Source organism: Marmota marmota, unplaced genomic scaffold (assembly GCF_001458135.2).
Source record: "Marmota marmota marmota unplaced genomic scaffold, marMar, whole genome shotgun sequence".
NCBI classification, from domain to species: domain Eukaryota; kingdom Metazoa; phylum Chordata; class Mammalia; order Rodentia; family Sciuridae; genus Marmota; species Marmota marmota.
The window spans coordinates 1041230-1056348 of record NW_025999942.1 but is presented as its reverse complement, the minus strand read 5'-3'; the positions used below and the strand labels follow the sequence as shown (position 1 = coordinate 1056348).

Here is a 15119-nt window from a genome sequence, read left to right as displayed (position 1 = left end):
AGTTGCTCAGCAGAATTAGATAAAAGCTTCCAGATGTTCATTTCCACAGAAGCCAGGAATGTGGCAGCGTTGGTGGAGTGTGCAGACCCTGGAGCCAGACTGTTGTGTTTAGGTCTTGTCTTGGCCACTCATTAGGTTTGTGACCTTGGGCACACTGTGTCGACCTTTCAGAGCTGGTTTTTCTCACCTGAAAAATAGAATAATTCACGGATTTCATAAAGTCGGAGTGAGGATTGAATTAGCCAGTGCATGGAAAGCACTTAGCCCAGTTTCTGGTGAATAAACAGAATGTGCTAAATCAGCACTTGCCACTGTTCCTATCATTATTATTGTTTTGTAAGGTTTTGCGTTCTGTTTTAGTCAGATTTTTTTTTTTCCTGCTGTGACCAAAATACCTGACAAGAATTATTCTAGAGGAGGAAAAGTTTATTTGAGGACTCCTAGGTTCAGAGGTCTTAGTCCATAACCAGCCAGCTCCATTCCTTGGGGCCTGAGATGAGTTTTGAACATCACGGAGAAGGGTGTGGTGGAGGAAAGCAGCTGGAAACATGGCACCAGGAAGTAGAGACAGAGTTAAAGTCAGGTCCCAAAGCTGCTCCAGGGACCCACCTCCTCCAGCCACACCCTACCTGCCTATAGTTACTTCCCAGTTAATCCCTATCAGGGGATCAATTCACTGATTAGGTTAAAACTCTCATAACCCAATCATTTCATCTCTAAACTTTCTTGCATAGTCTCATACATGAGCTTTTGGAGGACACCTAATTTAAACCATAACATTTTCCATTGAAAAGCATAGGTTTTAAAACTCAAGGAACATTAGAAATCTTCCTTGTTGATCTCTCCACAGACGAGGAAAAAGACCTAGAGAGGTGGCACATCCAGAGAAGCAGGGCTCAGTGTCCCTTTGCAGCCTGCACATGGTTCCTGCCCCTGAGTGCATACATTTGCTGGCTTCCTCCCATTCATTTGCTCATACATTGTCATCCCCTTGGCTTGTCCTCCCTTCTCTGCGGCTTGACAGCCAGTGCACTAAGGACCACCAGGACAGACTGACTCTCCAAGGGATGAAGTGGGGTAGGTGTGTGGAACTTTCTGAGCAGCCCATTGAACCACAAAGACCCTCCCCACATGCTGTTCATCATCGCCTTGAACCTTAGGTTCCAAAATCTTGTCTGGGCATTGCCCAGCACTGAAAGGATGACCATGTGGTAGAAAGAAAAACCATCAGTCCCCATAGTTCTGACAGACGCAGTGCATACTGTCATTCCCTTGACACCACTGGAGCCCAAAGAAGACCCACCATGAGCTTGCTATTGGAGCTTGGGAACTGGGCCACTCTAACCTAAGTGTGTGGATTATAGTTTCATTTTTTGGGGAAAAGGTTATAACACCAAAGCTGTTCCTACTTTAGATTGTCTATATACATGTTAGACTTACCAATGCCCTGTATCTTTGTGTGCATCTGGGTCTGCATGGTGCCACAGAAGGTGTGCTGGTACCTGCTTTCTTTGTCACATTTGCATAGTTGAGGCTCAGTTTGGTTGTTGACTCCCATTTTCAGCTGATAGGTGGGTGTAATCGTAAGTCATAGGCGTGGTATTTCAAGACTATTATGAGATGAGAAGTTAAAGCCTTTTCTCAATAAAGCTGGGAGCCCCTGCTGTCTGTGCTCCTAAGCTCTCCCTCCACCCCCATCAATTTCTCAAGTTTCTTGGCTGGAGCTTTCTTCATTCTAAAGCCCCACTCTGGAACCAGCCCTAATCCAGGCAGTTGTATGTCTGGTGAACTCTAGGCTTGATCTCCTTTCCAAGCTCAGTGACAAGCCTCTACTCTGAAGGCAGCCTGTCTCCATGGCCCCTAGGCTGCAGCTGTCAGCCACAGTGAATGTGGCAGGTGTTGGCAACATCAGCCCCGCCCATTGAACCATGTCAATGGTAAACTTGGGTTTTAGGTGGTGGCTGTTACTTACAAAATGTGGTAACCTGAGAAATACAACTATTGGCATATTAATTTTCTCTGAAAAGTGTAGCTATCAGGTGGACTCAAAGGTTGAGATTGGGCTTCTCCTCTGAACAGGGACTGTCATCAATTCAAAGCCTTCATCTTTCATTTTCTTTGATCAAAACTGCAAGATGATCATTATTCATTTGATGTCATAAGTGTGTTCTTAAACATGAAATGGAAACAACCATTAGAAAAAAAAAAGAAGAAGAAGACAGTTATGTTTTGAGTTCCACAAAATCATTACAAAAAAAAAATCCTGGATAATTTGACAAACATTTGTTTGTTAGCTATTTTATTTGATTCTAAGGGATTTAAAGATGAATAAAATAAATTCTTAATAATGGAAACAGAAGGACACATTTCAGATCAGACTTGTCCCAGGAAGCATTATGACGGTGGTATTAATCAATTAGAGGAATAAGTTGCAAACTAAGCTTTGCAATAGGTTGCTGCCTACTATTACATTTAGGATTATGATTTCTTTCTTCTGTGGGTATGCAGCATTTGGGGCTCATGTCTTCTTTCGGTGTGCAGACCCTAATGTGGTTCATCACTATGACTGTATTTGTCCTACCCACCACCACCATGGCCTGCCTATTCATCCTTTTGTGTCATACTTTAGGACATTATCAAATACATAGATCCCTAGGGGTCATTTTCATATTCTGTTTTGGAATGGGTAAATAACATAGCTGTTTTAAAAAAAAACAGTTTTACTTACATGGTCATGAAAAAGAAAAGCACTATCATTCTCTGTTATTGAGATGGAGAATTAGTAGCTTATTAAAGAGAGGCTTTAGGTTTTAGAAGGTGTATATTTATATGATGCTTGGAAGAAAAATATTTGTGAAACTTATCTCCATTCTCACCCAACAAATTCTACTCTAAAAGAAAGAAAAGGAAAGAAACAAAACTAAAGAAAGAAATGAAAAGCAAAGAAGAAGAAACATGTATTACTCTGGAAAATAGCTACCCCAAGTATGAGGCACATGTGGTATATTGACCACTGCCATCCCTGTAGCTCTGAGGTCTTCTGATTGCTTGGGTTAGGCTTGAGTGAAAGTCAGAATTAGACAGGCTGCCCCACTTTTTCCAGAGTTCAGGTAGTTGCTGTTTAGCATGTGTATTGGACTGGGAATCAGATGACCTTTTGTTCCAGGCACAGGTGACGGGTGAAAGGCAGGTTTAATTAAAATCATTCTAAGTATCTCGGTTGTCATTAATTTTCAGTGGCCCATGAGCTCATGAAGCCTGGTCCTGCTGGAGCCATAAGCTTGCTCTGAAACATCAAATCTCAAACACTTCTCAGCTTTCCTCTCAGCTCTGTTTCCTATTCCCATCTTCCCCACAGCAGAGGTCAGGCACGCTGTTTTGAAATAGTAGTGAAGTTTGCAGCGGGGAACAATATGTATATGTTAACTTCAATGAAGGCAGACACTCCTGAGAGAGTGTTGGGGGCCTTCATAAAGCATTTCAAGGAAGCAGAGTATCAAATTAATGCTTTTTGTGCTAAAAACATTAAGGTATTTAAATGTGTTATTCTAATCCCTGTTTCAGCCTGGGAACAGAAGGATCTAATATCTTTTATTTAAATCCCAGCCTTCCTAAACCGCTCCACTGTTTTCAGCCTTATACAGGAAGAGGCAGACAGTAACCAGGTGCTTTCAACGAATGTAAACCCCATATGTAATTCACAACATACAATTCAATTCTTATATAAAGTGCGGTTGTCCAGATCTTAATCCATTCCAAATCATTTTGTGGACATGTTGAGTATTCAGAAGCTCAGCTCCTGTCTGAGTGTCCCTGTAATTGTTCCATTTCCTGGAGATGTGATAAAATCGTCATAGACATAAGGACAGATGCATAAATTCTGGAACTCCAAGCAGTGTATCTTTATTTCAGAGTGAGCCCTTTCTTGGTCATGGAGTAAACTGATCTTGAGCCGAGAGGGTGTCCTCCCTTTTCCTGAGAGCCCCTCTGCAGGTCTTGGCTGCAGAGCCAGCTTTATAGCTATAGCACAGGATCGAGTTATAAGGGTTTTGTTCAGTTAATAAAGAATATCATGTTGCCCTGACTTCTCACAGCAGTGTGATGGTTGATCTGTAGCTCTTAAAAGAGAATGCTCACAGGATGTTGAAAGCAGCCACCAGTCATGTAATTAAGATCAGATAGATAGATAGAAAAGCAGTCAGACAGATGGCCTCATCTCTAAATCAGGTGTTAGGACTTCTTCCTTTAAAGATTTTTTTGATACATTTTTTGGAGTTTTGAATCAGGATTTAAATTCTATATAAGGGTAATTTTGGGTTGCCAGAATGGCTACTATAGAAATTCTTTAAACTTGAGGGCTGGGGTGTAGTAGCTCAGTATTAAAGCACTTGTCTAGCATTTGAGGCCCCAGCACCATAGAGTATAATATAAATAAAATAAAATTTTTAATGTTTAATCTTTGGATAAGCCATCCAAAGTGAGAGGTACAGTATACTTTTTAAGACACTAGCAAAAACAAAAAGATTGGTACAGAACCAAGACTTTGTATATGTGATTGTACACATAACATTGAAAAAAAAATCAAACTTTGTATTATTAAATATTAAACACTGAAAATGAGTTAAATGAACCTTTTTAACAATAAGAAAATCATTTGTGAATGTTAATATATTATTGCACTAGCATATTTATATGAAGAATTCGTTTTAAGGCTTGATGTGAAGGACAGCACAAATCCTGTTTTTGAAAATTTAGCTATATAGCTTAAAGAGTCTACTCTGGAATATGGAAACATTTTACTTAAGTATTTTTGAGAAATGGATACTTACACCCTGTTGAAAATAACCTTTGCACTTATAAGATGCCATAGGAATGTTAAGCTTTCTACAATTTGAATTTAATATATGCCCAAATATATGTGTTAAATTCCTAAAATTACCATAGAATTGTATTAAAAGATGGGGGGGAAAAGACACTTGCATAGCTGCCTGTGCCTTGCCTTTCATTTGCACAGACTCGACAGCAACCTTCAGTGTAATCCAGGGGAAAGGACCTCATGACTGACAATGGGGAAAATACAGGAAAAATTATAAAAACTTGGGTTACTATTATTTCACAAAGGTGGCTGGATCACATCAGCATTCAGAGTTATTTTGTGAAAATTCTTACCATCGATAATGTTGTAGAGGGGCTGGAGATGTGGCTCAAGCGGTAGCGCGCTTGCCTGGCATGCGTGCGGCCCGGGTTTGATCCTCAGCACCACATACAAACAAAGATGTTGTGTCCGCCGAGAACTAAAAAATAAATATTAAAAAAAAAAATTTAAAAATAAAAAAAATAATGTTGTAGATTCATTATCTTCAGTTCACAGATTAAATGCTTATTTTACTAGACACTGTGTTGAAAATTCATCAGGACTGAAGAGGTAGATACTGAATGAAGCATGAGAGAGTGATAGTATGTGTGATAGTATGTGATTCTAGGTGTAAATCACCATGCAAAGTCTAACATGTAAGTACCTCACCATGTGGATCCAAGGTGAGGTACTTACATGTTAGACTTTGGATGGTTTGCATCACCCAACATGAATGAGAACATTTGTAAAGACTTGGTGATTGGTGTGCTGGTATCTATTGAGGTTTCCAAATGCTTATGCAAGATGATATGTGGGTGCTAACAGTCAGCTTATAATAGTCAAAGCATTATGACCTGAAGAGACAAGGGGAACAAAGACTAGGCTCGTGTGCTAGCCTTTCCCAGGACAGCCCTTTGTAAAGACAGAGATTGCTGCTACCCATTTGTCATCCAGAGCTGTTACAAAAAGCCTACAGTGTTTTTAAGGACATTAGTAGAAAATAGAATGAAGACCACTAGCATGCTGGTGAGGAAATTCGCAAATAATGTCTCTCCCTAGATCACTAGAAAAATGGGGTGTTTTGATCTGCCTTCCATGAATGATTAATTTGGATCTCACAGAGGGAGGGGCTCAGACTCTCTTGTGTTCCTTTCTTTTTCTCCATCTGGGAGTGATCTTTCATGATTGCCCTCCAAAGCACGTTCCCAGGTCCATTAGTTGTGTGGAAGTTACATTTTTGTCTAAGTCAAACTGTACTTTTCATTATATATAGTTATGATAAGAAATGTAATTAGTCTTGGAATCATGATTGTGATAGTCATCATTTATTGAATATCCATTGTTTGAATCATTGAATTTAGATGAGAAAAGGAAAGGATAGGAAAGGAATAAAAAATTTCATCTCTGTTTTTTTTAATGTTAGACAAATATACTCCCCCAGAATGGATGGATATATAGTGACTTAATAGAGTGTGTAGAAATAAATAGACCAGATAAATAATTTTGCTGTCACTTTTTTGAAACATTGGTAGTCCATGTTACCTGTATTCCATCATGCGTCAGTTTTCTTTTTTCTTTTTGGTGTGTGTGTGTGTGTGTGTGTGTGTGTGTGTAATTGATGGGGTTATGGAAAGAATAGAAATTACAGTCATAAGGAGTTTTTTAATATTCCTAATTAAGAATCAAATGTGATTTTCTTTTTCTTTTTTAAAGACTTTTATTTATTTTATTTTTTTAAAGAGAGAGAGAGAATTTTTTAATATTTATTTTTCATTTCTCGGTGGACACAACATCTTTGTTTTTTTTTGTATGTGGTGCTGAGGATCGAACCCAGGCCGCACGCATGCCAGGAGAGCACGCTACTGCTTGAGCCACATCCCCAGTCCTCAAATGTGATTTTCAAATTAAGGACTGAGAGGAGTCTTTCCATGAGACGAGATTCATTATACCTTAATCTTTATAGAGATACTGCTGGAATAAGCTAAAAAAATTTTGCTACTTAAGCAACCAAAGCTGGAAACTCTCATTCCTGGAAACCTGTGCATGAGGCTCATTTAATAATTGGGTATGTGGCGTTCACTCTTAAACGCACCATCTCATGGATTTTTCTTTTCTTGCAAGCACTTATCCTGATTTTTTATTTATTTATTTATTTATTTTTAGTATTTTTTGGCAGATACAACATCTTTGTTGGTATGTGGTGCTGAGGATTGAACCCGGGCCACACGCATGCCAGGCGAGCGCGCTACCGCTTGAGCCACATCCCCAGCCCACTTATCCTGATTTTTATAATGGGTCCTGTTCTAGCTTTAGCTCTCGTGAGGCACTGCATTCTTTGTAATGAAAACTGAACTGTTTCCACCTTTCATTAGCTATTGCATCTTTCTGAGGCACGGTCTCTTAGGGCTTCCTTATTTATAATGTAGCTTCTCTCCATATGCAAGTTTTTATAATAAGGGAGCCCTTTAAATCTACCTTAGAACTATTGAGTGGTTCCATTAAAAATTTACTTCTTGTTGCCTCCACATTTGCTAAGTCCTCAGGTGCCTGTGGAGTTCACCTGGATCCATTCCCAAACCTCCTTACCCTACCCCCACCTCTGAAGTCTCACCTCTGCCATGAAGACCATTCCAAGCTGCCAAATGTATCTCCTTTCAGAAATTGGAGCTACAGTGAGATATACCAAAAACAGGGACATTGAGATTACATTTTGAGAGAGCAATACATTTGGGCTCAAAGCACAAAAATCGGGCATTCCAGAAGATATGACTGTCCAGAAGACCTTTGTTTCAGTCTGCTATTTTGCTGTTACTTAAAGACCTGACATGAACAATTTTGGAGGAGGGAAAGTTCATTCATGGGTTCACAGTTTCAGAAATCTTGTCCATAGATAGCCAGTTCCATTCCTCAGGGCTTGAAGTGAGGCTGAACATCATGGCAGAAGAATGTGGTGGAGGAAAGCAGCTCACATGATGATCAGCAAGAGACTAAGCTCAGCTCATCAAGTGTAAACCCCAAAGGTACACCCCAAGGGACCCCCACCTCTTTCAGCCACACCTTACCTGCCTTTAGCTGCTGCTCAGTTAATCCCTATCAGGGGATTAATTCACTGATTGGATAAAGGCTCTCATAACCCAATCATTTCTCCTCTGAACCTTCTTGCCTTGTCTCACACATGAGCTTATGGAGGATACCTCATAACAACCTTGACAACTGATCTATTGTGTCCTGCATAAAGGTACCAAATGCATATAGGAAGGACTACAGCAGAGGGTTGGAGGACAACCAGGGAAGCCCTTCATAAATAGATAAGTGGGAAAGTCCAGCTGACTTTAGACTCATATATTATGTGTTTGTGTTTCTATAAAATGTGAGATTTTTAAAGGTATCACAATTTTTGTAACATTTAGGATAACTGCTATGAGAAAGAATATACAATATTTTTAGAGTCCAAGAAAATTCCTTTTATGTGTATTTTCTTTAACAGGAAAGACATTTTTTCCAAATGAAATATGGTATATTAGCATCATTTTGTTTAATAGTTGCTATGTGTTTTAGGTTTGGTATAAATAAATTAGTTTCTGTATCATTACATATATTTATATTTTAAAAATCATGAAGTCCTACATGTTTTGTTTTGGTTAGTGTTTCCTCCTACTGTCTTCTTATGTGATCCATTCAGATTGAAAGAATATTTTATTTTATTTATTTATTTTTTTTAAAGAGAGAGAGAGAGAATTTTAATATTTATTTTTTAGTTCTCGGTGGACACAACATCTTTGTTTATATGTGGTGCTGAGGATCGAACCCGGGCTGCATGCATGCCAGGCGAGCGCGCTACCACTTGAGCCACATCCCCAGCCCAAAAAAGAATATTTTAAATGAAATACATATTTACTAATTTTGGGTTTAAAAACAAAGAAGAACCTATACTTGAAAAAAAGGTGATTTAGTGTTTCTGCTAGTTAATTACTGAATCACTATGACAGTTGAGTATGAATGTTCTGCTATAATTTCAGTTCTAAAACATTTGAACTAGAAAGAACTAGTGATATTGTCTAGGCCAGAGCTGGCTACTTCGGTGTGGTCTTTATACCAGCAGTGTCGGCACTGTGCCAAAGCTGGTTAGAAATGTACATCTACATGCCCCAATCCTGGCATTCTGAATCAGAGTCTGTATTTGTTACAAGTTCTCTAGGCGATTCTGATGCTCATCTAACATTTGAGAATCGTGGATCTAAGCAGGTGGTCTTCAGACTTCCTCTTAGTCTTTAGGACTGTCAAGAATAGAGACATTTGGAAGCCCAGTTAATGAAAGCATTTAGTGAATCTAGTTAATTAGTGAGTATTTGGGGTCTGGCTGACCTTCTTTGGGATGTTTCTGGGTAGAGTTTCTTGACATTCCTCTGGCTCAGGTGACCTCAGTATACAAATACATAAAATCTAGGTCCAGTCTCTCTTTGGCAAACTGGGCAGCTGGGCTTTGAGAAAGAAAGGAATTTGCTTAAGCTTGCTCAAACTATATTATAAGATCAGAATTGGGAAACTCACTCTGAGACCAAGGTTTTTATAGGTCAGATTAAATTAATGAATGACCATTAATTCTACAAAAGCAGTTGCCCATGGTTTAATTTAAGTGCTACATTTGAAATAATTTTAGAAAGCTAGTTTTAAAATTTCAAGAATATAAATCCCGTAAAAAGAGATACTCTAGGATATTGATTTAAAAAAAAAATCTCAAAAGGGAAACTTCTTATTTTAGAATCTATTATGTTAGCCAAAAAAAGTGGTAGACATCTCTCCAGTTGATTGAATTCTTTGAGTATATGTTTTTATTCATAATGTACAAAAGTAGGTTATAAAATACCCTAAGCACCTTGCTCAGCTCAGAAGTGGTCTGGAGTTCTTATTTTATGGGATGAATGTATCATACCCTAGGAAAGCTTATTAAGTGTGGCTTGTGATTCCAGGTCACAAATTAAGATTAAAAAAAGAGCTGGCTTGTGCTTCGTGGCAACTTGGCATACTAAAATACTGCATATGGCTGAAGTGTAATAGTGCCTGTTCAGTTCTGTAGAAATTACCTGTTTGACATCTGTTTTGAACCCCTAGTGTGTGCTAGAATTATGTTTTCTCAAGGCATTTCAGCTGAGGGCATAATAAATCCTTGATGAGAATTTCATGGTCCTAAAATGCTGGGATATGACTCGCGTTATATACCCTTTGCTGTTTGGAAAAAAGGCAGCTGTTGGATATTCATATTGTAAGGATGGAAAGCATGACTTGACTGACTGATTTGAGGTCCAAATCCCAGAGAGCAAGCCTAAGTGAGTTTACTTGTCTTGCAGCTCATCTCCAGTTGGTTAGCTTATCTCTAAATTCTCTGTGTTAATCAGCTTTCTGTTACTGTAACAAATTGTCTAAGATAATCAACTTATAAGGAAATAGGGTTTATTTCGGCTCATAAGTTTGGAGATCCAAGTCCTTGGTCATTTAGATCCATTGTTTTGAGTTTATGGCAAGGCAACATATCATGATAGCAAGAATGTGGCTGACCAAAGCTGTTCACCTCAGGACCAGGAAATGAAAAAAAGAAAGAGAAGGGTCTGGGGTCCCTGTTTACTTATGAGGGCTCATACCCCAATGTTCTAAATACCCCCACTTAAAGACTTCACCACTTCCTAATAACTCCAAGCTGGAGAGTAAACCTTTAACACATAGGCTTTTAGGCAACACTTAAGACCCAAACTGTAGCATCTCCTAATAGAAAACCTACAACTTTAACCTCAAATAATACTATTGATCTGTTTAGCCACTTCCCTATTCTTCCACCGTTTTAATCAGCTGTTTCACTGCTGTGACTTAAAGACCCAACCAGAACAACTGTAGAGGAGGAAAAGTTTATTTAATGGGCTCACAGTTTCAGAGGTCTTAGTCCATAGAAGGCCAGCTCCATTCCTCAGGGCTTGAGGCAACAAAGAGCATCATGGCAGGAGAGTGTGGCAGAGGGAAGCAGCTCACATCATTTCAAGAAGCAGAGAGAGGTCTCCGTTCATCAGTTACAAATATATACCCAAAGCCACGCCCCAATTCCCACCTTCTCCAGCCATACCCTACCACTTCAGTTACCACTCAGTTAATCAGGGGATTAAATCACTGGTTGGGTTAAGACTCCTACAACCCAATCATTTCTCTTCTGAATCTCCTTGCATTGTCTCACATGTAAGTTTTTCAGGGACATCTCACATCCAAACCACCATGATTCTTCCATCCTCGCACAGTGTGAAGTGACCAAGCTTTCTTTTGCCATGGCTCCCTTTCTCTCCACACCACCTCAGATTTACTGACAAAAAGTCCAGCCTGTTTGATGACTTGGATAACACACAGTCTTGAGGAGTGGTAGCCTCAGGCCTGCCCAGGGATGCTTCAGTTTCTGTTCCTTGTCCTCTTGCCTTATCTTCATGGATGCAGAAATACAGTTCAAGATTACATGATGGCCTCATCAGACAAGGTTTCACCCCACAGGGAAATGATCATACTTAGGGTGATGAATGTAATCATGGAGAGAAGTGATTCATGCAGAGGCTCCCAGACTCTTTGGATGCACAACATCCTTAATGATCCCTTTGCAAGTCCCTAGGCCAAAGGAAAAAAAATCAAACTATGTCTGACTGTTAAGTAGGTAAGGTCAAATAATTTAAGAAGTACTTATGACTGAATAACTTAGCAGGTGTTTCAAACACTATTGCACATGCATTGGAAGAAATAATCTTTATTTCCTCCATCCTTAAATAATCATAATCACTTTCCAGTGGTACATGGTGGTGGGCCCACTGAGCACTACATAGCTTCTCCATCTTAGGGTGACAGCAGCTACCACCTCCTTCATTTCCTAGTCCACATTGATTTTCACAACATATTTGCTGTCATTACAACCATAAAAACTCAGTTTCACAAAAATATATCATGAAAAGGAATATAGTATGATCTAATGTTGAAACTGTGCGGAGATACTTCCAGCTCTATTACCTGAGAGATATTGGTATATTTCCTTCAAATATTTAAAACATCCTGTGCAACACCTCCCGGGTACCTACACATACAGTTTGGGAACCCTATGTCAGATGACATGCAATTTTCACATGTTCATTTTTTCTCCCCAGCAACTGAGGTTTTGCAGATAACCCTGTGTTAGACAGAATAGGAGATAACACTTAATTCACACTTGTTGGTTAATGTAATGGTTTCACATTAATATATCATAACTATTTTATGAGGTGGGCAGTTCTCATTTCCTTCATTCCATTAGTGAAAAGACAGGAACTCACAGGATCCCTCTCCTGCTTGCATGGTTAGCCTGGGCAGAGGAAAAGTTCATGCTTATTTAACTCTGACTCCCATAACTCTGCATAACACATTTGATTTCTGATTCTGTTGAGTTAAAAAATGGAATGAGAAATCAACTTTGTGTTGCAAATGAGAATTGTGGGATGTCCTGTCTCCCTCGGCTCCAAGTGGCAGTTGCACAAACTTGGAGGCAAAATATGCAGCGTTTTCCCCTCTGTGTGGAAATTGCTTAGGTTGACTAGAAGCTCAGTGATAAGCAATAATAAAGCTTCTGGGTACATCATTTTAGGCTGCATTAAAGTCAGTTCAGTATTGTGCTCTCAGCTCCTAGAGGGTCATACTTATAAGGTGTTTTTAGATTCTGAAGCATGCTGTTAACTAAAAGTTGAAGAACCGAGAAAGTAGTTAGCAGAAGCTAAGCTTTGGGGGAAGAACATGATAGATGTCTGTATATTTCAGCCTTTCAGGTATATGAAAGAGGAGTTATACTTGGTCTGGTGTAGCTCACAGGACAGAATCAGCACATATGAGTTTGCTCAATAACAACAAAAAAGCAACAATAATTTTTAGTGATTGCATCGACTCCAGGAAGCAGTGAATTTCTACCATTGCAAACTCCTACAAAAATGAAAAAGGGGATATTGGACCATGTGGCATGTTTTCTAAAGCCCCTTCAACTCTAAAGTTCTGCTTTTCTACCTCTCTTATTTTTATATCTTAGTAACTGAGAGTATAGCAAAGGCTTCATGCTGCATTCAAATGCATTTCTTCCCAGACTGGTAAAATTAAATATAAGGTAACATTTTAGGTTTTCTGTTGGGAATGGATATCTTTGTGGATAGAGGCCAACTGAGCAGTTGTAGTTGTACTAGGCAAGTCTTTGAGTGCCCATTCTAGTTTACATTACAGTCCACGTGTGAGTGTAGCAGTAGACCTCTGGGAACCTGGAAGTCATTTACTTTATGTTTACCGTGTGTATGCTTGTGTGTGTGTGTGTGTGTGTGTGTGAGAGAGAGAGAGAGAGAGAGAGAGAGAGAGAGCACATATGTGCATATGCCAGTGATTCAGGTGTTTATTTGTAAGTTTCCCCAAATATCAGTTTTTCAATCCCAAATTTCAAATAAATCAGTCCTGAGATACTAGTGATTTTTTTAATACTGTTGGTTTGTGTGGTCTTATACTCTGATTAAATGCTTCATGATAATTAACATTGCTGTGCTTTAGAACCATAGATTTCTAGTAGGTCTTCTTCCCAGATGACCTGAGGAATTATGAAAACTAGGCCACCTTCTTCCATCACTGGTATGACAACCTCTTTTAGGCAGGGGCTACTTTTCTCTTCCCCTTTTGGGCTGTGCTTCTGCAAAGTACAGGTATGATAGACCTTTACTCCTGAGATTGCTGGTTCTCAATACTGCCCTAGCTGCCCATCAAGCGACTTGTCCATCTGTAGGTGGAGATGAGCCAGTCTGTTTTCTTTTTTCTTTCTCTGACCTTCTTTCTGCCCTTTCTTTTGCCCTGCCAATTTTCTTTGCCTTCTGTAAAAGCAGATTTTACAGAATTCCTTTGCCAGCCCTAGGTTATATATGCTGTGCAGCAAACACATGGGCTCTGTGCTCGTGTTCTGATTTATTGGGAAGATGTTTCTGAAGACTAGTTTAACTGACTTCATTGTTCAGCAGGGCACAGGTTCCCTGAAGAGTTTGCTCTCTTGTGGTTCCAACTGAGCAGAGCAATTGCAGATAGGCTGGGTTTTAAGTTAGCTTCGGGTGGTGTATTTCATCTGTGAAGTTGGCAAACACTTGAAAGCCACAAGCTACTGTTTTGTGCAAGCTTCTTTGAACACAAGCATAAAATGTATGTATTGGATTTGGAGATTGGCCAATAACTGCCCTTTTAATGCTGCTGAATGTAGATTACAGCTGTTTCCTCTGGAAAGACGCATGTTGTCATAATTTCTCTTTCTTCTCTCACAGAGTGTCTCCTCTGCAGAAGTCTGAAATAGTGGAAGTGGTGAAGAAGCGGGTGAATGCCATCACCCTGGCCATCGGGGATGGTGCCAATGATGTCGGGATGATCCAGACAGCCCACGTGGGTGTGGGGATCAGTGGCAATGAGGGCATGCAGGCCACCAACAACTCGGATTACGCTATTGCACAGGTTAGCCACATGGGTGACCAGTTGTCCTGTTATTCAGATTCCTCCATCACTTTGATCCTGTACAGTTTGGAGGCCCCATTTCCTTTGTCAGAGTAGGGCTGGCCATCTAGGTGACCTGTCATTCCTTGCCATCCAGGTGACATGTCATTCCTGACAGATGAGCCCCTGATCTGTGAGTGATCGCCTCTCATGCTCCACTTTTTTTCTCCTGCGTGGGTTTCCTTGTATATGTCCCCCTGCTGGAGAATAACTGTGCTCATAACATCCATTTTCAGTGGCACCTCTCCTTTCAGAAGGTGCTGGCATGCACTACTCAGTATCTAAGCCAGGGAAAAGCAATGATTTACAGCCTCTCCCCTCTCTGCAGTCATGACAGGGTTGCTGCCCAGTACCACTTCTATGAGATTAATTGCTGAGAGCATGAGTCCGGGTTGGGCCATCGTGACCCATGCTCACCTGCATGTGACCACCTGCAGTCAGGCCAAGTTCATTCCATTCCTCTCTGAATTGAGAATTGCATGCAGAATTTCTGAGGTGTTTTGTGGTTACTGTATAGGTGGCTCAAGGATGAAAGAAATGTCTATTCCTTAATGACGTTGAAAGGTGAAGGAAAAGAGCCAACCTCCTGACCCCTAGGGGACATGTCTAGATCATCTGGCCTACTAAATCATCCAGAAAATGTCATCATCCCAGGAACACAGAGCATTTCCTCCTGTCTCCAGATCACAATATGTTGTGACTATAGGCTCGTACACTG

The 15119-nt window shown here is 40.0% G+C and overlaps 1 protein-coding gene across 1 annotated transcript in view; it reads left to right on the top strand.

Moving 5' to 3' along the window:
• Positions 1-15119, top strand: part of LOC107153194 (phospholipid-transporting ATPase IB) — a 532593-nt gene that overhangs the window by 279340 nt on the left and 238134 nt on the right. Inside the window, exon 26 of the mRNA XM_048801263.1 lies at positions 14179-14362. Within this exon, the coding sequence (XP_048657220.1) occupies positions 14179-14362 (184 nt within the window). The remainder of the gene's footprint in view (positions 1-14178; positions 14363-15119) is intronic.